At 41.2% G+C, this 24242-nt stretch overlaps 2 protein-coding genes across 2 annotated transcripts in view; one reads left to right on the top strand and one right to left on the bottom strand.

Annotated features, from left to right (window-relative positions):
• Positions 1-1447: 1447 nt before the first annotated feature.
• On the bottom strand, positions 1448-8796 carry gdap1 (ganglioside induced differentiation associated protein 1). Its single transcript, XM_004546608.3, has 6 exons — positions 8605-8796; positions 7853-8045; positions 7190-7363; positions 6775-6869; positions 4401-4515; positions 1448-4243 (listed from the first exon to the last, which is right to left on the bottom strand). Exons 1-6 carry the CDS (start codon positions 8761-8763, stop codon positions 3891-3893), a joined length of 1089 nt encoding a protein of 362 aa, XP_004546665.2. The 5' UTR covers positions 8764-8796; the 3' UTR covers positions 1448-3890.
• Positions 8797-9893: 1097 nt separating this feature from the next.
• The window catches only part of jph1a (junctophilin 1a), a 33095-nt gene continuing 18746 nt past the window's right edge, over positions 9894-24242 (top strand). The window contains exons 1-3 of the mRNA XM_004546609.3: positions 9894-10002; positions 10123-10622; positions 12760-13528. Of these exons, the coding sequence (XP_004546666.1) occupies positions 10244-10622; positions 12760-13528 (1148 nt within the window). The 5' untranslated portion in view covers positions 9894-10002; positions 10123-10243. The remainder of the gene's footprint in view (positions 10003-10122; positions 10623-12759; positions 13529-24242) is intronic.

Consider the following 24242-nt stretch of genomic DNA (forward strand, 5'->3'; position numbering starts at 1 on the left):
CAGCTCACAGTCTCTTGCTGTAAAAAGTCATGATCCCACTCTCTCAGTTGGCAGTGAAGGAGTCACGGGGAAGTCAGCTCAGCTGCGAGCTACTGCTGCGTGGGTTGCTGTTTACCCAGTCTGCCTGTCTGCGGACATCCAGCACAGCTCTCACTTCAACACCCCAACTGTCCACCTGTCTCCTGTTTCTGCACAGACACTTGCAATCCTGCAAGCAAATCCCTACTCTAGCAAGAATAATTATCACTCTTATCTCTTTTTAAAATTTTTTTACTGCTTTCGATTTTGACAACCCTAATTTCAGGTCATTCTGCAGCTTTCACATTGCTCCGTGGTCTGTTTTCCAAGTCGTTTTAGCCCTGAGGTCAGCAATGTTCTTGACCCCTCCCTTGTCTTGCATCACCAAGCCTCTGGTTTCCATCCATCACTTTCAGCCACCCAGATGCACTGTACCGCAAGCCTCTATTGCGCTCATTTCTGCTCGTCTTTATGTCTGCTGGGGGTTTCCATGCAACTTTCCGTTTCCAAAACAGACACCTGCTCTACTCCCTCCCAACACACAGACGTTCCCTACTGAGAAAAGCAACAGAAAAGAGAGCGAGAAGAACTATGTTGAGAGAAAAGTGATTTCATGGAAGAAAGGGGGATGAAGAGCTAGTGGGAGCTGGTGATGCAGTTAATTTTGTTTATTTGAAAGGCAGCAAAGAGGCTCCATACAGCTCTGCTTTAGTGGTCTGATTTGATGCCAGTCACCATCTTTAAAGTATGCCAAAGAGGTTTAAAGAGACACTAAACAGAGATTCAAATAATCTACGGGTCTACGTATTACAGCACAAAGGAACCACCAGGTCAAAGCAGCCTCCACTCCAGCGCCACATCATCAAGGACATCAGCCACAGCATGGTGCCTTATTTTTTCTATCCGTAATAGTCTTCTGCCAGGTAGATGCATGAAACCTTACATGGATTCTGCTCACCTCACAACCCCTGTCAGTCCCTGACCTTACACAGCCTCCAATCATTAGATGGTACCATTAAAGGCATCAGTGCACTTGAAAAGGAGGTGTTTATTTGAAATGAAAGGGTTGTGTCTGACCACTTTTCAGCCTTATGTTTGGTTCGTCGGGTATTCAGAGGTAGGGAAGTATGCAAAATCTGACCTTCTCTCTAAATAATGTTTCATTCTTCACACAGTTTGCATTTTGGTGGGCATGTGGTGCAAAGTAATGGAAGCTGTTACCTTCAAGGCCCGACTAGCTTAAAGTGTGTGTGTGTGTGTGTGTGTGTGTGTGTGTGTGTGTGTGTGTGTGTGTGTGTGTGTGTGTGTGTGTGTGTGTGTGTGTGTGTGTGTGTGTGTGTGTCAGCTTGTGAAAAGAATCTTATCCTTGAGTGTGATTCAGTTCACCTACAGTTAAAGCCTTTTAATACTCTTAGAAACCCCCCTGTGCTCAGACAAGACTTCTCTCGCATTTATTAAGCAGGTAAATGCAATGCAGTTCAAGAAGGAAACTATTTTATCTAAAGTTTTGACAGAAAACAACCACATACTATTAAAAGCCAGGGAAGAGCACATTTACAATAAAATACTGGAAACAGTTCATTTAAATGCATCTGCTAATTTGTCAAATCCAGTGCCTATAAACACATGACCCTGTGTTTGGAGCAATCCAAATATTTTGGTGCACATGTCTGGGTGCTGAGGGTTGAGCGATACACTCGTATACTCACTGCTCATAATATATCATAATGAGTCTGCAACAAAGAAAACAGTCACCATTGTTGAAAAGTGCAGAGCTGATTCTTGTGAACCACCTGCTGGATTTTAAACAAAGGAATACCGAGATGTCAGGACCAATCGTTTGAACAACCTGTGATCACAACCAGCACCAGAAAGGGGTTTATTTGGTCAGTGGGCTGAATCACATTTGGCTTCAAATATTGCCCTTGTATATAGAAGTCCTTAAGAAAAAAAAATCAATGTATCTGAACGCATTCCACCACATATGTACAAAGTAGCAGTGTTATGTGTATTTTGGAACAAACAGAAGTTTACTGAGCATGCCCCACTTCCTGATGACTTTTCTGTGTAGTATCATGAAGTTGGCTTCTTGGGTCTGCAAGGCTGCATTTGGACCCTTCCCATAAGACTCACTGGCATGAGTAGGTTTTTGACAAAACACTGCCCTCTAGTGGTAAATATGCATGCTTATAGGGCCAGAGTACTGCAGTTTTGTTGCAGAATCAGGGTTAATGATACCATCTTCTATTTAATAAATAATATGTATAATCTGTCATGCTTTTGTTTGGAAAGCAGTCTTTTTACTCTTCCTTTGTTAGTGTTTCCTGTTATCAAATGAAAATTTAAATTTTAATACGGCACAAAAATCTTGTAGGTCACTCACTTTGCTAAATTATAGCAGAATGTATGCATTCAGAGCTCCCAAGAGAACCCATCTGCACTCTGAAACAAAAATGATGATGTCATTATGGTTGCCATTCAAAAGAGCAGCATTTTCCAGACTTGTACACTAGTCCTCACTTAAGTCTTTTGACATCTTTGCTCACATGTGGCTTTAACACGTGTGAGGAATGTCTTTGACAGCTACACTACCCAGCTCCGTGCAACAAAGGCCAGACTTTGTTGAAAGGTCTAGCATGTGTCTGTTTTATGTGGGGGCTGAGCTCACGTGAGGAGGAGTTTAAATCAAAGGGGAGCATATGTTAAATGTCAGCGTTGGCCTGGAGGTTGCGACTGGGCAAACAGATTACTGTAGATGTTGACTTGCATCCAGGTTCTGGGAAATGCGAGTGGTTTCTAGCTGTTTTCTCTTTGAATATACCTGTAGGATATATGATAGCTTATTAAGCGATGGTGTGCCGTGAATTTTTAATGGCACTCCTAATTATATTTGAATGACAGGGAACACTAGAGGTTGTTTGGGAGCAGTTTAATTTTAGACAGATGTTGAAAAGGATGGTCTGCATATTGACTGTAACAGTACTCATTCGACCATCGTTACGCGGTGAATCTATCAAACACGGAAGCATCATTTATACAGAAAAACATATGCAGATGTGAAGGCTGGGGATACAGTGAAAATGTAGGTCAGCTTCCTATGTAGATTTGAAAAAGTTGCTCACAGAGATTTTAATTTATTTTATTTTCCTAACATGCAAATATTGCCATTAATTAAACAGCAAATGAAAAGCACACGTTAAGCAAAACTGATCCTTAATTTAAAAAAATACACACAATGATGCCTTTATTCAGCGCTTGTGCACATCTTAGTTCATTAATATATATCAAGTATGCCTTTTGTGCAGGATTTATAAATATGTTGCTTTCAGATAGTAATTGCTTTCATCACTTTAGCTACAGTATGAAAGTCTACTCGTATTTCCTAATATTTGCGTCACTGCTGTGTTATGATTGGATGGTCCAGATTCTTCCGAAGAGGGATGGCGCATTCATGTGCAGCCACATGTGCTGTAAAAACAATCTGCCTATTAAAATGGCCTTTTTGATGCAAGACCCAATCATATTTCCATTATTATCTGTTTCAGACCAACTACTTTAGCATTTGTATATGTTGGCATACTTTTCATACTGCCTACCAAATCGTTGCTGGTGAATATGCACAGTGCTATCCAGATGCATACTCATCAGATGTGGCACCTTTGATTAATGGCAAAACATGCGAAAGCACTGGCTGGACTTTCTAATCAATCCTTTGGTGCGTGATGCAGCAGTGTGTTTTGTGCAACCAGCATCCCAAAAAAACAATTTCAGGCAACATATGTTTATTAATTGCTCATATGCTGGGTGTTATAGCGTTAGACACTTTGAGTTTGTTTAAACCCCTCTTTGGTCTCAAACCAATTCAGTTTCCCTCAGCTGAAGGCAGTCAGCCTCTTCTTCATGTAAAGAAAAGCGAGGTATGTGGCTCCTCCTAGAACGCCTATCAACAAAGTGGTACCAACAATAGCCGGTGCATTCTTCCTGGCCACGCGAAAGGCCACAGGAAGGACAGCAGAGATCAGGATGTTGTTGACGTGGCCCAGTACTCTCCTGAAGGCTGGGCGCTCCACCACACGTTCATAGTATGTTTCCACGTTCACGCGGTTACCGTTGCCCCAGTAGCGACGAGAGAGGCCGAGAAACTTCAGCCGGTGTAAGGTGACTGCCAGGGAGACGTCAGCCAAGCTGAAGAAGTCACCGCACAACCAGGGCTGGCTGCCTTCTTCTGCAAGTGGAAGAGGAAGGAGAAGATAAGAATATACAAGAAGATAAGAAATACAAGAAGATAAGAAAAGCATCCTACATGTTATTTAAAAAGCTACAGCTCTCAAATTTTGACTGATTAATACAGTATCTGCTATGTGACAAACAGCTGTGGCTACCTGGTGTTTCTTCCACCCTTCTCTGTAGCTCTGTCTCAACCTGATCCATCACACTTTCCAGTTCATCAAGAAGCTTCTTCAGGTACTTCATGTTGTCATGGTCAAATAACTTGGACTACAGAAAATATAAACACATAGCGTATATTTACTTCAAGTGGACGTACAGAAAGTGACTAAAATGATCAGATAGGCCGCTACAACACAGAATGATTGTAATGTCTTCATTTTGGTACAACTCCAAGTCCAAAACAGCTGGGATGCTGTAAACGTTAAATAAAAACAGAATAAATTAGAACTGTAACTATCGTTGACTAAATATTTTATTCATAACAGAATATATAAAACATAGTAAATATTTAAACTGAGACATTTTACTATTTTATGAAAAATATTAACTAATTTAAAATTTGACGCCAGCAACGGATCTCAAAAAAGTTGTGACAGGGGCAAGAAAAGACTAACTAATCAGGTTAACTGGCAGAGGGTCAATAACATGACTGGCTATAAAAGTAATGTGTCATTATTATCATCATTTACAGTGAATAACATCATCAAAATATTCAGAGAATCAGGAAAAAAGCTTTAAAAATCAATTTTATGATGCCTGCGATCTTCAGGTCCTCCGGCAGCACTGCATTAAGAACTGGGGGATTCTGTCATGGAAAGAGAAATCACTGTGTTCATTGTGACATTCCCAAATGCATATTAAAGCTCTATTATGAAAAGAAGAAGCCATATGTGAACATAATCCAGAAATACCGCCATCTTCTTTGAGGCAAAGTGGAAAACTGTTATTTGGTCAGATGAATGAAAATGTGAAGTTCTTTTTGGCAAACACAGACACCGTGTCCTTCAGACTAAAGAGGTGAGAGACCTCCTGGATTGTGATCAGCGCTCGGTTCAAAAGTTTGCATCTATGATGGCATGGGGGTGCATAATGGCAGCTTTGCATGTGGAAAAGCACCAACATTGCTGAAAGACATATATAGCTTTAAAGCAACATATGATCCCATCCAGATAATATTTTTTCAGGGATGGCCTTGCAAACTTCAGCAAGACAACATTAAACCAAATACTGTGTCTATTACAAAAGCATGGCTTTGTAGTAGAAGAGTCTGGGTGCTGAATTGGCCTGCCTGCAGTCCAGATCTTTCCGTGATTAGATATATTTGATGTATAGTGAAATGAAAAATGTGATGAAGAAGATCTAGGATTGCTGAGAAGCTATAATCCTCTGTAGGACAAAAATGGGACAACATTCCTCGCCTAAAGGTCCAGCAGCTGTGCATATCAATTCCCAGACATTTACATACTGTTATTAAAAAGAGTGGATGACACACACAGTTTTCTGTTTACGTGTTGCTGCGATCAAATTCAAAATTGGCCAGTATTCTTCTTTTTCATTTTTAACAATTGCTATGTTTTTTGTGTTCTGATGAAAATATGGGTTTATAAAATTTGCAAAACATTTCATTCTGTTTTTACTTATATTTTACACAGTGTCACTGCATTTTTTGAAATGTTAATTTTTTTGGTCTATCTAGTTTTTTGGTTTATCTGTTTTGTTTTGGGTTTATTTGTTTTTTTGTTCTAACTGAAACTTATGCTACTGCGGAAGTTAGCTACATCTGCCTAGTGATTAAATAAACATGATTAGCAAGGAGGTTGGTTCCTCAAAAATGAAAGGCCTCTGCTGCAGATAATACTGCATGTGTGGGGAAAAAAAGTACGTTTTTACATTTTACATTTACATTTCACATATTTACATTAGGAGTCTACTAACAGCAGTAATGCTAAAGCTAGCTAGCTAGCTACCACTTCTTTAGCTTATTAGTTAGCTTCTGTTTACTTTATGGTTGACTACATTTGATGTGCACTATTTTGTTTGTCTGAATTCTTTAACTTATATTTCAGAATCCGAATACTTTATTAACCCCTAAGAAAATTATGTGGTTACAGTTGCTCCAAAACAATAAGAACCGTGACAGGCTAAACTAAATTAAATAACACAATATATTACCAAATTACAAAATATAAGAAATGGCTCTAATATATATGAATAGCTCAATTATAAATATCCAGATTTATTTGATATGTGTTTTATAAAGTTTTATTAAAAATTGCAAAATGGAACAAAAATAAAGTTGTACACTTCTTGCAATGCAAGACCAGATGGCATAATGACACTCACTAAATTACAGAGGATTAGTAGGTGTCTGAAATCTCACTACTCAGTGTACTTCTGAGTGACTCTTACATAATTTGTAGTAAATTACTTAACAAAAATATGCTGTGGACAGTGTGTCTTTATAGCCAAGGCTCATTTGGACACTTGATAAAGACATTTGGCTCTCTGGTAATTAGAGTAACTTACTTTCAGGCGCTTTTGTTTTGCTATATAAGCGTCTTTGAGCTCTGGGTTCTGCTCTGCCAGTTTCATCAGCTCTGACTGTGTGCTTCCGATCTGTGCTGTCACCACAAAAAATAGTAATAAGAAAAATATTAGACATGATGAGGCACAAAATTAATCCCACTATTACAGAGTTTTACAGTGAAATAAGAAATGCCAGTATCAACATGTGCGAATGAGAGGTTTTAATCTAAATCATAAAAAAGGTTACATTGCACATCAATGTAAAGTTATAAAATATATATTTTTAGCTTTTATCTGATTTTAAGTACAATGATTCAGAAGGCAGAAATTGATTTAGGATAACTAAGGGTATAGTGTACAGTCTCTTTGATATTCAGTTGAAAATTGTACAGCTATGAGGCTCAGATCGTCTTACTTCGTACACATGTGGCAGCATATGCTGGTATATGGGAGTCCACAGTGATTTCAGGGTGGAGTAGGCAGCCATGGGTGTAGGCATCCATGGGTAGTGAGTCCAGCAGCTCTCTGTAGTGCTGCACTCTTAGGTAGTAGGTACTGCCCTCTTCTGGGACCAGCCTCGGAGTGCCCTCTGGAGACAAACAAGTCATGGAAAAGGATCAAATTTTGGAATTTAATATTTTTGTTTCTTATGGGGGGTTTTTATGGGTTTATACACTACTGACTTGGGTTAGGGAGAAGACATGATGACAGCAAAGCCTTTATGTTCACTTTCTTCCCTGAGGATTTAAAAACATTTGGGTATCTCCTTAAATGACTTCATGCTTACCAGATGTCCTTTCCTTCTAAGGTGATTTGATGCAGACCCTTAGCTATTATGGATCAGTGCACACCAAGGGAAAATAAAAATTTAGAAAAAAAACAATGAAATTATTGAAAAATCAACAAATGTGTGATACAAGGAAATGCATAAAAGCAGACAGAAAATACAATGAAATGAACCCTTTTAAGGTTCTAAGAAGCTGAAGCTTGATATAATATTTTAGTTTTGGTGTCATAAATGAGAGCTTTGGGCTGCAGCTCCTCTAGGGACCAGCAGCTACATATGCATCAATCTCACCATCATTGAAGTTCTGCTCCAGGTAGTCCATGATCTGCGTTGGGTCACAGATGATATTGTCGTTGTGAACTAAGACTGGAACCTCACCACCCGGATTCAGACGCATGAACCACGGCTCATTGTGCTCGCTGAGAGGAAGGCTCACGTCGTACTCTTCACAGTGCAAACTTTTCTCTGCTATGGCGAGACGCACCTGGAAAACAACAACTTATTGTGACTGGGACTGTGGAGGAAGCTTGTTTTTATTTCCCTGCCAATAAAATCTTGCTCTCTTTTCTCCTCCCACAATTTTCAAATAAATCATTGGCTTCTCTTTTATCCAGTCAGCACCTGCCTTTAATTAAAAATTACAGATGCATTTTTACAGCAAAAGTGCATGAATAGTTAGGTGGGTGGATTGAGAGGAAGCTGAACCTCCTTATGATTCTGTTAAGAAGTAATGGAAATGAGAAGTGAAAATAAGCTTGTCTGAAAACCTGCTGTATTTTTGAGAAACACCCTGAAGGACGGAAAACTCATGTCTATACACTGAAATGTGCTGCTGAGCTGCTGTTACACGTGACAGAGCTGAAAGGCAGTCAAGCTACTAACTGTTTTAATGATTTAAAAAAAAACAAAGAGGAACGGGTTTATACAAAGCCTAAACCATCTACAGCAGCAGGGCTGTTTTTGCAGTCCTACAGTGTCATAATTAACCCCGTTATGGGGAGCTGTCCACTAAACTGTGGTGCTGAAAAACTAATGACGCTCACCTTCTGAGAGTTGAACGACTGCGTCCAGTGATACAGCGTCAGTTTGGATTCGCGCTGTTTTGCGACTGTGCCGCACTCCTGATGAACATCTTGCTCTGAGTCCGGGTTTATAAGAGCTGCTTTCTCATCTTGAGATTCAGAGCTGTTTTCGGACGCCATTTTATCCGTTACTGTTGTAGGAGGGGGCGTCGCGGTCGACAAAGTACTCCCCCCTCTGGCTCGGAGTGTAACGCGAAATTATTGTTTTATGTATTTATTTTAAATTAAAAGATAAAAGTAATTATTTTTTTAATTACATTCTCGCATTCAGGTGTTGGTATTCATGTGAAACCTGCGCTTTTCCTTCTTTTTGTATACCTGCGCTCTCTTGCACCCTCACCCCCCTCCCTGCTAGAAATATTTTACTAAGGGTTTCTTTTAATTAATAGAAAAAAAACTACAACTATGGTGCCAAATTTAAAATCCTAAGTATAATAATTAACAAAGTCAGACAACAAATAACACCCTTTAAAGTGCACAGTTCAATCCTTTACTACGTCACAGGCCACCCTTCCTCATCTGAGGCAGTGCAATGAATACGCTGGTACAGCAGAGGTCGCTGTTATCTAACACTGTGGCTGCTACTGGTGCACTCGAGTCTGAATATTATCAGCCTGATACAAAAACTGATGTGTGTTTTTTGTTTTGTTTTTAAGTCAGTGCTATAATATAAAGCGATACTGGTTCTTACTCATTAAACGCAGGTAAATTAAATTGGTTTCTTTCATGTTCTACATAATACATTGAACCATTTTTATTAGAATTGATTTTTTAATACTTGTGAAATCAGGAGTTGTTGCCTGAAATGCATGCCCAGCGTATGATTGATCTTTTTTTAAATAATATAATAAGTATAATAATATTAATATTTAATTTAGAAAATCAAAGTATATGGCTACTTAATCCAGGATGCGTATCGAATACAAGAGAAAAGTGATGGGTGTGTTAAAGAATGACTGTCTAAAACAGCATCAGACCATCGCCTCACAAAATAGGCCATATAATAATATTATGTAATATGGGTGAGGATTGAATCATATGTGACCGAGCTTATATTTTTGTAATGGGGGCATTATGGGAAGTGATAATTGAGGAATTTAGTCTGTGTAAAGCGAGGCGGGTCTTTCAAATGTAAAGTTTGGCAGTGGCGCGTTATTTTGGCGAAGTTGAGGCGTTCGGGCGCTTTGCGGAGGGGGGAGAGGAGGAGAGTGGGAGGTCCCTGTGGCGTGACGTTGCGATTGGCCCAGCGCCTTTCTTCAACAGGGGCTCGGTACATCTCTCTCTCTCTCCCTCCTTTGATCAGTGGGTGAGAGGGGGGAGACGAGCAACACACAGCGGAGAGTCCAGCGTGCGCCTCCGGTAAATGACGCCCACCATTCATACCTTTACACTTACCGTTACGCATGCCTTTTGTATTACATGTCAGTGTCCGGAAGCGCCAGTCCACCATCCTCACCTTCCTATTTTTTGCTCTTGTAGTCATCATCTTGTTGGCTCATCCTTTCATCACACCACCGGTCCTGGATCCTCCAGCCCAGGTCCTGGAGAATCCTGAGTCTGCAGCAGCGCACCATCTGCTTTATTTCCAGTCTATATCTGAATGACGGGCGGAAGGTTTGACTTCGACGATGGTGGCACATACTGCGGGGGGTGGGAGGATGGCAAAGCCCACGGACATGGGATCTGCACCGGACCCAAGGGCCAAGGCGAGTACGCCGGGTCCTGGTCGCACGGCTTTGAAATAGTTGGCGTGTACACCTGGCCCAGCGGGAATACCTACAAGGGTTACTGGTCCCAGGGGAAGCGCCATGGGCTGGGTGTGGAGAATAAAGGAAAGTGGATCTATCGAGGAGAGTGGAGTCATGGTTTTAAGGGTCGGTACGGCGTCCGGCAAAGCCACAACACACCTGCTAGATACGACGGGACCTGGAGCAACGGTCTACAGGATGGATATGGGATCGAAACCTATGGAGATGGCGGTAAGGCACCAGGTTTTAATAGATATGGCACATCGCTTGTTTAGCGTGCATGTCGCTTTAACGGCGGTGAGTGGTAATGTGTTATGTAGCTCGTGTGTAGGATGCTCAGACTCAAACTGAGGAAGGCTCACTGTAACACACCAGCGCGTGAATCTCCATCTGATATGAGCTGAGTATAAACTGAGATTGCGCACTGCGCATCGTGGTCAGTCACCTCGTCGTTTACCCAGCATAACTGACTCTTTACCCCGGTGGTAACGTTAACTTTTCGAATACCGTTTAAGATCACGGTTCCTATTTTATTCCAAGGGACATCTCTTTTGGCAACTACCGGTTGCTCCTCATATGACAGTGGGAGGAGAGTGACTGCTCCTCACTGGAAACATGCCTCCCGGAGAAGGAGTTTGGAAAGCAAATCAGTCCATTTAAAGTCAATTAAAGACTCAAACTCAAATCACTTGCTTCACTGTCATTTTCTCCCTTTGAACCTTAACTATAAAAACACATGTCCTGAAGGGTGCACATGCTCCCGTTTTAAATGAAGTGTAATGTGTATAAAGCACGAGAAGGTGCTCATTTTTGGTAGCATTTAAAGTTATTCTTCATGTGTCTAGACTAAAGAACTCACACATCTGTAGTGGAAAGAGCTAAGTCCCACACAGGACTTGTACTTGCTGAAAATGAGAGGTCAGTCATCTCACTAATCATTGGTGTGTTCACAGATTGCGTTTATGTAAGGACCTGTGTCTGATGAGGGAGACAAGATCGCAGGAAGCCTAAAAAACAAGCGCTTGCCTGTTGTTCAGGCCTCTCCTGTTATAAAACAAGCAAGTCTTTGGGTGATTTGTGAGCATCATCCTCCCCTAATGGAGGCCTTATGGTGCAGAATAAATGCCTCACATATGATGTTACAGAGGGCTGGGCTTTGGGAATCAGCTGATCCTAGAGGATCTACAGAACATCTGGCTGTCTGACTCCGCAACATCCTGATAACTTGATCTGCAGGGTCACCAAATTGAACTGCAGCACAGAGCCAGCCTGTTAATCTCACCCTGTTTATCCATCTAAATTCCTCCCCTGACTAGTATATCATTTTCTGTTAGAATCTGACTGTTATGGCTTATTTCATTGCATTGGTGAATGAGATTCAGGCACTGGATTAACAAGCCTTTCTTATTATTAGGCTTAGGATTGTAATATGACACTTTGAAGAAGCAACAGTAGGGTAGGCCGACAACCTGCTCATTGGGCTCAGCAGCACCAAATGGGATTAATGAAGTATTCTCCTCATTATGTGACTCATAGCAATTCCCTGTCGTCACAGACAAACGGATGGTGGTGAATGTGCCTACTGTCAGTGGGGGAGTTAGTAGCTGCCTGAAAATAGGCCCCTGGCTAAGTGATTCACATTCATCCCAAGCGATCTTTAGTATCTGTACCTTAATCAAATCTCTGTGATTGGGTTAGCTATGCTCACAGTCCCATATCTGAGTGGAAGGAGAAAAAACATTTCATTAGCTGACATACTCCTGCACCAACAAAGCAAGGCTTCAAGGTCTTGTTGCTGATATAGAAAGTTACTGGTCAACAACACGCAGGTTGTGCATGAGGAGCACAGAGGAGCTTTCTTCTGACCATGAGTAGCCTATTAAAAATTTTTTACCCTGCTTTGGCTTTAAAGTTGTTGTAAAACGAAATGAGCTTTTCAGGCATGTATATAATCACAGATTATCATCGGTTTTATTGCAAGCAATAGAAAATGGACATAACCAGCTTGTTGTCACCCCACTGGTTTGTGGAGGTTATCATCTAATGTTAGTGTTAGTTAGCCAGCTTGGTTAGCAAATTAAATATAGGCAAACTGAAGTATTAGCTGAAAACACATTGCGCATGGGGCAAACTTTGAAGATGACAACACAATGCTCTAATCAAATTTAGGGATATTTATAGTAAATGCATGTCGTTGCTATACTTGTGCCCTATTGACCAGTCACAACTTACCAATGACAAGGTCACCTCAGCTTAAAGCATTATCTTATAGTTAATATTAGTTTACAAAGTCATGAAGAATTATAGGCTCGAAGTAGCGATTGAGACTAAGTGTTTACTCATTGATCTATACCTTCCTCTTACTCAGGAACTTATCAAGGCCAATGGATGGGTGGTATGCGACACGGCTATGGTGTGCGTCAGAGTGTTCCCTATGGCATGGCCACTGTCATCCGTTCTCCACTCCGTACGTCTATGGCCTCCCTGCGCTCTGAGCAGAGCAATGGTGCAGTGCTCCAGGACCTCTCCTCCCCAGCAGACACTCCAACGGGCAGCCGCGGTGGCTTCGTCCTCAACTTCCACTCGGACAGCGAAGTTGTCACCGGCAAGAAGAAGGGCCTGTTCCGCCGCGGCTCGCTCTTTGGCAGCCTGCGACAGTTGCGCAAGTCTGACTCTCGGACCTCAATCTCCAGCAAGCGCAGCTCTGCAAGAAGTGACGCCACCATGAGCCGCATCAGTTCAAGCGATGCCAACTCTACCATATCCATCGGTGATGGCGAGCTGCCAGATGAGGACCTACCTCAGGAGGACCATGTGGACGCCACCACAACTGAGACGTACATGGGCGAGTGGAAGAATGACAAGCGCAATGGATTTGGTGTATCAGAGAGATCCAACGGGATGAAATATGAAGGAGAATGGCTTAACAATAAGCGCCATGGTTACGGGTGCACGGTTTTCCCAGACGGCACCAAAGAAGAAGGGAAGTACAAAAATAATGTGCTGGTGCGTGGAATAAGAAAGCAGTTGATTCCTCTTAAGAACCCCAAAACCAAAGAGAAGGTAGATCGGGCTGTGGAGGGGGCACAGAGGGCTGCAGCCATTGCGAGGAGTAAAGTGGAAATAGCAGCATCCAGGTACTGTGTTTATGTGTGGGTGGATGTTCATTCATGCTCCTGCATGTACCTGTGGGTGTATACTGTGTAAATACAAAAAAAAAGCCCACACAGGATGAAAATCCTCAGGCATTTATTTTCACCACTGAGGAGTCACAGCAGTGTCCTGTTTGACAAATATCTCCTGGTCTGATTGAAGGTTCAGTCTTGTATAAGTGAAGTCCCATGACAACAGCTCCGACCTTTATGCAACATCAACAGTCGAGGCTTTTGTGTTGCCAGTGTGATCATCCCTGGAAAAGGTTCTGTTTCTATTCTCTGCCCGTGTCTTTCATTCCTAGGGAGAGGGGTCAGGCATCTTGCACGCGTGTCTTTGTGTGTGTGTGTATTTGCGTTGTAGCCGAGTGTCTGTGAGTTCATGTGCGTGAGCTTTATAGCCATACCTGCTCCTATGCCAAGCTCATCTTGTGCGCCCAGTACCAATACCTGCTCCCACTGCCAAGCATTGCTCTGATGTGGCATCTGCTCTTTAACAGGTGGATGAGATGTGACCTTTTCATTTAAAGCCTCCCTCCTACTGGGACACAGTTCAGGGTATGCGGCATCGCTTTGACATCCTCTGGTTTCATTGCATCAGGGAATTATTAGACTGAAGACTGAGGGGATGTGTACAAGCTGTGAAAAGGTCTCTCTGCAATCAACCATGTTTTGATTTCTCCCTCCCCCACTCTTCCCCACCACTGAACCCCTTTTCAAGTCGTGTGCATGAATTTGCATCCCTGAAAACACATCAACAAGCATTTTAAAAACTTAAAAGCACATGTGTGTTTCTTAGTTCACAGCATAATGAACCATCATTTGACTTTTACCTTGATGTACCAGTCAGTTCAGTTGTGAGGGTTTTTTCCTGCTGGGCACAGGTTCACAATTTTGCAGATTTTATGTTTTAGGTGATTAAATAAGTTTAAAATGCCCATGTTTTATAAATACGCTAACTACAAAGTAGCAGTAGAGGGTGTGGGGAATGTAATTTTTATTTGGATATAAAGTAAAATATTAGATAACCTATTACTCCTGTTTATCCATGAACATTTCCATTGGATTTCATGGGCTAGAACCCCTCCACAGGGATTGCTTTCCAGTTTAAAACACCTGTTGGCATTGGGCTAATAAGCATTTTTTTTAACTTACTAATCTATTAAAAATAATTTCACCTGAAGGTTGCCTGACTCCCACAGCGTGTGTTGAGGTTTACTCGTGTTTGGCTTTTTGTTTCTATCTCCCCTCCCTCTTCTTTGTCTTGCCTCCTACACCAACGAGACTCTTTTGCTTTTACCGGGTCGTTTCCACAGCTACTGCTGTGCTCCAGCGTCTACCAGATTGGTGTTCAAAGCTACTGACCAGAGAAAACAAAAGCACTGTACTCATCTCGTTTTGGTTGCAGAATCAGATCTTCCTTCTTATTTCATTAACGTGAGCTTATTATGCTCATGAGCTTCACATTTTTATTCTTGGACTGAAACCTTTGTTAACTACCTTCAGTCATCTCTTAAATCATATAAGAATACATTATTTCTTTGACTTAACTAACATTAATAAACACACTCCCAGATTCCTTAATCCTGCTCAGTCTGGATTCCCAGCCACTTCCTCTGCGATACACAAATTCCTACATTTCTTTGTCTACAACATCAGTGGTATCAGATTGGACTTCAGCCCTGGAAATGATCTTTTTTCACCAAGCTAGTCATCCTGCTCAGTTTTCTGAGTTTCTGAGCTAGCCTCTCATTTCCTTGCTTCCATTCATTGCCTTCCAGTGAAATCCACAGGTGTTCATTTTAATATTTTAGAAATCATGCAAAAACCCGTGCAATTCCTTTCCAGTGCTATAACAGAATTGCCAAGATGTTATTCCAGCCGTCGGTCTAATCAATCATCTAATCAAGCATTTTTTTTTAACTGTTCAACACTCCTATTTTAAAACCAGAAGCAGCCACACATTTGGCGTTGTAGCAGCAGCCTTCCTCAGCTCATCAGTGAACTAAATCAGTGGTTCATTTTGTGTGTCTAGTGAAAACTCATTTTTATAGCTGTGGCTATGGCTCACACTAGCGCTTGCATGAGCTGTGTAGTGGGATATCCATGCTTCGCTTTAATGTGTGTATTTTGAGAAAAAGCTCTTTGTAGCACTGTGTTTATTAAATCATTAATTATTGTTTTTACCTTTTACTGAGCCTTGTCTTACAAAAGGACTTCCTGATTGGCTATCCCTTACAAATAGAAGGTTTGAACTCCAGTTGCCTTTGGCTTTTGTGCGAGATGACCCAATCAGTGACATCCTCTCTCTGTGAAGACCAACATGACCTCCCATAAAAGTAGAGACTGACTAAACGACACAGGAACACGGCCACGATTAAAGCCCGACAATTAATCTGGATAAAGATAAATGTTTTTAACATGTTGGGCTGCTCTACAACTATACAGTATTAAACTGTCACCATTCCTTGACGATTTACAAACATATTCATCATTTCAACATTTTGTGGACTAAATGAATAATCATCAAAAGCTTGTTTTTTAACCAGGAAAAAATTCAATCTTAAGGTTAAAGGTAGAACATTGCTACTCAAATGTGAACCCAGTCTATGAGCAGCTATTGTTTTTTCCAATACAATAGATCATCTCCTGCGAACAGGAAGGGAAGATGCTTTATTGTGCTGTTTTCAAGGATATAGAATGCAGAGTACATTAGTTGGATTGAACATACTTTATTTTGAAACTGTGGATATTTGTTAATATGGGACTTCCATCTATGTAAGTGACAGCCAATAAGACTGGGCTTAACCTACAGTGAAAAGATAAAAAAAAAAGGGATAATGTTTTGATAAGAATGAGCCATCTGAGCTCCTGTCCTGTTGCGCATTAGAGCAACAATTTACACAAGGAAGCACATGACCTAATTCATAGCAATAAAGCAACAAGAGCAAAAGCATTCGAGCTTATGCAAAGCGTTTACGGCAGTCAACGAGGTCCCCTGAAGTAAGCGATCAAATTACTGGATGCCATGTGCCACTACTTCATGTGCAGCTGGAAATCTCAAAGCAGGTTCCTCTGTGGCCTGGTTGGCATCTGGATTTTTTTTTTCTCTTTCTTTTTAAAAGTGCAGTTGTGTTATAAAGAGCCAGAATGGCAGACTGTCACTGTTGCAAGCAGGTTATGTAAGTATCGTTATACAGTACAGTGCCGGGCAAAAGATGCACTCGTATCGATCCACTTCCAGTCACATGATTCTCTGTCTTTGAATCTGGAGTGTACCCAGCGGATCCACAGGGAATGGGGGGGAGATGGGCTCGTAGAGGATACAGGGAGTGAAATGGATGGAAACGAGAATGCCGGGGATAGATGTTGATTGAATGAAATCAGAAGTGCAGCACATTTGCTGAGCAAGAGGTTTCTGAAGAGTCTGGAGTGGACAGAAATGAAGGGAGAGTATAATAAAAAGGGCATAGAGAGGACACACCGGCCTCTCCCCTGTGGATTACTGTACAGAAGAGCTATCCCATCAGCCTCTGGGGTGGAGCCAATGACCTCATGCTCGTGATCAGCCAGTCGATAGAGAGCTAGTGCGATGTGGTAGAGTGGAGTGGAGTTCTGTGTCTCTCATTCACAGTTGTCATTTGCCCTTATCTGTGTAAAGTGACCTTCTGTACACACACAGCTCTTTCAGTGTGTCCACGCATATATGTGTGTGTTTGTTTGAGTGGTGTGGTGTGGTTGTATCAGGCCTGTGAACTGAGATAAGTGACTCTATGTGCCACTGAAGAGTTTACCGAGTCATGATGCTTCTCCCATAAATTGTTTTTTTGTTACAGATCAGCAGTTTGGGAACTCAGCAGTTTGTCAGTATATCCACAGAGCAGTCCACCCTGATTACACATCCCTGGCTAAACTGTTACTCTGTAGGCTATCTAATAAAAGCAGAGATGTTAAATTGACCTTACAAAAGCTGCTAAGCACAGAAATTCAATAATGCTTGCATATTAGTTTAATTTGGCTTACTGCCTCTGTAATGCTAAGAATGAGAAATACGAGCAAAACCACAGTGCATTCATAGAGACCTACATTGTGTGTTATGTTCAATTGCACTGTTTGCTCTGCAGGCTCCAGTAAAAGGTTAACCAACACCTTATATGTACAGATGATATTTTTATGTCTGTTTTTTCCTTCACACTGGTGAGCAAAACACTCAGACTAACTGTTTTCCACATTACAGTTTCACTTCTGACAGGGTGTTTATAGTGTCCATAGTGCTCTCAAATGCATCTATAGTTTTTCATGAAATTTAATAGACATGAGTCTGGATTTGTACTGGATGTATGGGTGACCCAGCTCTGAGATTGCTGGCAGCAGATCTTTGGATGTATATATCTTTTCTTTCCATGGGTGCAGTCGATCATCAGAACCAATAATTTAGTGGATACTGTTGGATTCAATTCAATTCAATTTTACTTATATAGCGCAAAATCACAACAACAGTTTCCTCAAGGTCCTTTATATTTTAAGGTAATTAATCTACAGTAATACAAATAACACAGAGAAAACCTCAACGATCGTATGAGCCCTTATGAGCAAACGCTTTGGCGACATTGGGAAGGAAAAACTCATTTTTAACAGGAAGAAACCTCCAGTAGAACCAGGGTCAGGGAGGAGCAGACATCTGCTACTTTTGGTTTGGGTTGAGGGGAGGAAGATGGGACAAGGACACACTGTGGAGAGTCTGATTAATCTATTGTTATATACAGTGAAAAAGATGGATGTAGCCACCATGACATCACTCATTGCCTGCTTGTATATTTCTCCTGCTGGGAGAAGCTTGGATTTGCAGTGCGTTATGGGATGAGTAGTTCCTTCAGTAATTATGTCCTCACTCTTGTATCTTTGCCGTTTTCTTGGTCATGATCCACGCAGTGCCTAATGGGATTTTTAGAAGAAGTCTTTTTACAACCACAAGGTCAGTCCCCTGGTGGCCAAGAAATAGAATGCATCTGTATGGTAGTTCATTGGCTCCAATTTTCCTGGAAAGTGTGCCCAGCTTTGATACCATCTGAGATCATTATAGCTGTAGTCAGTAATAGTAATAGGACTTGGTATAATATAAAAACTAGCCATAATTACTATCATTGATTCAACATATTTAAAATGTTTCAGGATCATTGTGTATAATACTCCGTGGATTATTTGACTGTGCGTGTTAAACTTGCTTAGTTTGTAAAGAGATGTGAGACAGAGATAATTGATTTGTTAAAGGTGCAGTATGTAGCATGTCTTACTCCAGTAGTTGCTATTGTTTCGCAATAAACAACCACCAGCTAGTCCGGATTCCAAGTAGCGGTTGGCGATACATCGAATATACTCGATGTATGGCGAGTTTTTCACGTACGATGGTTAAAATAGCTTTATCGTAACCACTGAGTATAAATTGCCATGGCAGTATTAAGCTGTCTGCACGTTATTGACTGTGAGTTTTTTTCCTCCCACATGCTGCAAATGCATCGTTAACCCCTCCCTTGCTCCCAACGGGAAAATTTTCTACCTGGCGCCCTGAGCTGGGCATGCGTGTTTATACCCCCAGATAGGAAAACATATGGTGCCAGCGGGAGTTTCAGATGAGCGAGGGAATGAGACTTTGGTTGAGATTTCACATGGATGATGTCGAACAAAACGCGCCAATTTGCGAAACATGTTGTAAATCTATTGCTGCAAAAGGTAGCAGTCGCACAAATTTATTCCACCAGCTGAAAAGGCATCCATTGCAAAATGGAAAAAAAATATTGAATGGTTGATTATACCAGTAGAGTATACCAGTAGAGTATACCAGTAGAGTATACCAGTAGTAATTTAGGCAATTTTAGGCCTCCAAAACCAAAATGACATTTGGTTTTGGAGGTTATTTGATCATATCGTGGCATAAATCGTGTATTGTTATATTCCTTCCTTTCCTCATATCGCTCAGCCCTAATTCTAAGTGATGCTACTTTTATTTTTTTGCCCTTTAGACTTCTATAATTTCTGCAGTACGTGGACAGAGTAATCTGCACAACCTTAAGAATCCTGGATGTTACACTTTCTCAATATTTTCTTCTACTTGGAGCCTATCCCAGCTGTCATAGCATGAAACACAGGATACACCCTGGACAGATCGCCACTCTGTTACAGGTTGGCGATCAACTCATAACCCATTCACACCTACAGCCGATTTAGAATCACCAATTAGGTTCCTAGTTGGAGGAAGACAGCTGCTTTTCTTTTTGAGTTTATCAGTTTAGTTCATCTTTTTTAGGCCTTACATATTCTACCTTTAAGCAAAGGAGTTGAAACTAGAGCATGCTATCGAGAATGACAGACTAAAATCACTGTACTACATATTTTTGATCAAATACATAGCAGATACAGTAGATATGCATGTGCACAGGTATCCATGTAACATCTCACCCTCTGTCCATGTATATCTCTCTCTCAAACACACACACACACACACACTTCTGTCTATATGCATTCATACTGGGAGCCTAACTATCGCCCCACAGGAATGCCTCACATACATACTCCAGCTCACATAAACTGCTGGACAAACACATACAGTCAGAGTACATGCAGCGTGTGCTTCTCTGCTAGTGTGTCAGCAGCGAGCACTGCCTAAATAAGGCAAGGCATCAGTTGGCTTATCAGCACCAGCCAGGAATATATACCCGTCCCAACACTGATATAGCAGCCCGCCATCTCACTCACACTATCATTTCTTCCAAATGTGTGTGTGTGCATGTGTGAGAATGCTGTATGTGTGTCCATACCATATAAATGGGATTTCAAGTAACACGTGTCTGTTTGGGCATAGAGAGATCAGATAAGACGACCATCATTTTGCTAGAGAACAAAGAAAGCGCAATGTGTACGGTGCGTTTGTGCCCCGGCCTGTTTGTTTGTCACCTGCTGTGGGATGACCTCAGCCACTCACCACCTGCCCTTTTTGTAGTGAGTTATAGATCATCCGGTGTTTCAACAAGTGAACAAAATAATCCCAACAGTCAGTACATCATGTAAGATTTCATCTTGGCTGTCCCTCAATGCTGCTTCAAATAGTCGCAGTGGTAAAGTTAGGTTGCTTCTTTTTTCCCCCCCCCCCTGTGTCTGCATTCGCATACATTTAATGGGGTACCGGTGCCACCCAGCTTCACACGCCTTTTAAAAAGCAAGTCAAATTTGGCTCTTTACGAAGTGACGGCGTGTACAGTAGCAACTGTAAGCATGTGAGGGGCTGCCAGCGATCCGAATCACGGGTCAGAGTAAAGCGAGCAGGATCATACATTATATTTATCCCACATTAAACCTCTCCCTCTCTTTTATTTATGGCAGTGCGATGGTGTGACGTAACACTGCGTTTTTGTTTGGTTTTTTTGCTGACAGAATCAATGCTCGTGCACTCACACACATAAAATAACCTGCCACGTGTGCCTCAGGTTATCTGCATCGTTATCATTAATGACCGGAGTCATTTCCCAGCTAGAGCTATTAAAGCTCTATAAATAATGTCGCTGAGGCAACGGCACATATATCATGACTTAGTTGAGCAAGTTTCACATGACCCACGGACCAAATCAAATTATACTGTGTAATGCAATATTTGTCTGTACTTCAACACATTACCAATATATTAAGTCACAGTAAGCGCTTCTGAAAGATGCCGGTGGATGAAAAGCATGCGAGCAGTTGAAGCAGGGGCTGAGTTTTTGTTGGCCGGACAACGTGGTTGAAATCATTATCACAGTATTAGTAAGGATATTAATATAGTGGACAATAGAGCGCTCCAGCAATTTCATTTATCAAAGTCAGTTTACTTACTTACTCAAGCTGTAAAAAAACAGCTGTTTGATGTCTTATGTGGCTCGGAGAGCTGAAAAACAATCCTGTGGATGTCATCGGGGTTATGTTGAAGTGGAGTTTGAAAGTTGTGGGTATAAGAAAGAAAAGGAAAAAAGTCAAGAGTGAGAGTTGAAAGCTTCTTTTCTCTCTCTCTCTCTCTCTACTTCCTTCTTAATATTTTTCCTCCCTGGTGGGAAACAGTAGGAAGGCGAGAAAGAACGATTTTTGGCACAAAATCAGTCCGCAGCCTCCAAGAACAGGAGTTCGTACCGTTTCCTGGCACCGTGAAGATACATCTTAACAAGAGTAGGAGGAATATGTGTAAATTAGGACTGGGATAGACTAAATTTGCTGACTTACTGTAAGAAAGCTTTGTTCCACACATAGCAGAGGCTTGTTTTGCAGGATTGGGGTGTTGGGCTGTGTCCACAGCAGTGGCGATAGGATTGGGTTTCACCTACATGCCAGAAGTGTGTGACTGTGTCTTGTAATCTCTTGGAGAATGGCACATATTTCTGCAGCTTCTGGAGGAAGACTGAGATGAGTCAGCCAGCCAGGCAAAGAGGCAGGCAGAAGAAGGGAGTCATGTGGAGGCCGTGGCTGTTAGAGGTTAACTCATGTAGCTGTTCACCTGCGGTCATTAAATATTTAAAAGTACTCCCTGTACAGCTTATTTTTCCCATTCCTCTATTTCCTGTTTAGCTGCTCCTTAATTTAGTTTGTGATGAATGTCCTAGAATACTACATTTGCTTGGTTATTAACCAGCAGATAGATGGACTGCTTCTTCATTGTGGTGCATCATCTTGTCTAATTAATAGTGTATGTAATAGAAGTTAATGAGGGTTGGAATCAGTGGAGTAGGTCAGGTTTTGTATTACACACACACAGAGAAGCAGTGTTTCTGAAAAGTGAGCAACTAAGACTTCAGAGAATGGCGCACTGTGTGTGTGCGTTAATTTAAATAAGCTTTCCTGGGAAATATGTAAATGGGATCGTATGTAAAAGCAGCATCAGTCAGCTGTGGTTTATAATTCTTTGCTAGATTTCAGGAAGGCATCCTGGAGAACTGCTGATTGAGTGTAAATTAATGTTCGTGCAACTGAGTTTAATGCACTGATTTACGGGTTAACATCACCAGCAGGGAATAAACTTAACAGCACCTCAAAATAGTATCCACAGCATGTGGACTGTGACAGTCTCTCCAGTGCATTAATAGACTTTTACTCCGAAAGTTCAATGCTTTTGCCATATTTAGCCTTGCAGTATGTACGATACAGACAGTTCTGACTGTCTCTATTGGATTTTACAGTCAGTGATATAAATCCCTGCACATACAATATTTCTTTTACTTTTTACATTAGAACACAAAACCAACAACAAAATGCAACGTTAAAAACCAGCACAAAGATACTTAAAGTGATCCTACTTTTGAAATGTGTACAGGCTACAATGCTACAGGGCTGACTGCTTATCCCTGCCTTGGTTACGAGTTGGAGATTAGGCTGTGGCTGCTGGGCTGGTGTCGGCATGCTTTCAGCTTTGTCATCACTCTGGGTTCTTCGCTAGGTTTGTGTTAGCACGCTGTCTGTGCAGATGCTTGCAAACAGCCAAAGTTTTGTTAGCAACGTAACAGTTGTTTCCGCCTTTGATGCACTTTACCATCATGTTCTAGTTTGGTTGTTTTTTTGTGCAATAAAAATAAAAGTAATGTCTATATCCCGGCTCCTGAAAAGTTTTAGTAGTTTTCCTCCTCTGCACATAAAGTGAAATCAGCTGATTGTACTTTAAGAGCTCAGGAAGAAAAAGGGATGCTTGATGATTTTTTTATTCTATCAGCCCGAGGTGCAGGTACCTGAAGAATGATTGTAACACAAGCAATTACATACTTTGCTTAATAATTTTAGTATAACACATCACATGACCGTGTTGCTGAAAAATGTAATGTGATTACAAAACACGTCACTTTGGATCACCTTAAACCGAACCCTGAGTACGAGTGCAGCCACTGATATTCTTAACGGCTTATCCATCAAGGTCGTGTGGATGTTGGAGCCTATCCCAGCTGTGATAGAGTGAGAGGCAGGGGTACAAATAGGCTGTCATCCTATTACAGGTCCATTCTGGTCATTTTCTTCAACATTTGTATGGATTTTAAAATGACATTAAAATACATTAATCCAAAGTAAGATTTTCAAATGGGTTCAGTTGGCAGTCTAGTTTCATCTTTAAGGAGCTGGAACTAGAAAACAAAAGAATCAAACATCATTTATCAAAACTGCAAGTAATTCATCAGTAGTTTGCATTAAAATTCAAATTTCTGGGAACTCAACTCATTAAGTAACAAGTCAAAGTAATTTACATTACGTTAAAATTCAGTCCCCAATTACGTGGGTATGGCTGGTATGTTTACATGCCAGACACATTTTCACATGTATTTATATTTACCCTAAAGTCGCATAAAAAACAGGAATAAATGCTTTTAATGATAAAGAATGGCAGCAAAAAACATTTAACAATAATTGCAAATGCCTGTTTATCTGTGGCACCAAGAACACTACATCTGTCATTTAAGTTTGTCTGAAGCAAATCTCAAAATCTCTAAAAGCATCTTTTTGTTTTTGTACCTACAGCTAACACAGCCATGGGTCTTTAACCTCTGGATACTGATGTGCCCCACTAAATCTGTTCAGCCACTCTGATTGGCTAGCTAGGCTGCTTTCACTCCAGCTGTTCACGGATTGGATTATAGAATTATCACTTCTATTGCTGAGTAAGAGTGTTGCTTTTCCACACAGCATCTCTTCCTGAAGCATG

Source organism: Maylandia zebra, linkage group LG9 (genome assembly GCF_041146795.1).
Source record: "Maylandia zebra isolate NMK-2024a linkage group LG9, Mzebra_GT3a, whole genome shotgun sequence".
NCBI classification, from domain to species: Eukaryota; Metazoa; Chordata; class Actinopteri; order Cichliformes; family Cichlidae; genus Maylandia; species Maylandia zebra.

Excerpts from the sequence above, each read along its gene's own strand:
- gdap1 (XM_004546608.3), bottom strand. The coding sequence starts at position 8,763 with ATGGCGTCCGAAAACAGCTCTGAATCTCAAGATGAGAAAGCAGCTCTT. Across the intron at positions 8,046-8,604 it reads AGTCGTTCAACTCTCAGAAG|GTGCGTCTCGCCATAGCAGA; the intron begins GTGAGCGTCATT and ends GTTGTTTTCCAG. Across the intron at positions 6,870-7,189 it reads TGCTGCCACATGTGTACGAA|CACAGATCGGAAGCACACAG; the intron begins GTAAGACGATCT and ends TTGTGGTGACAG.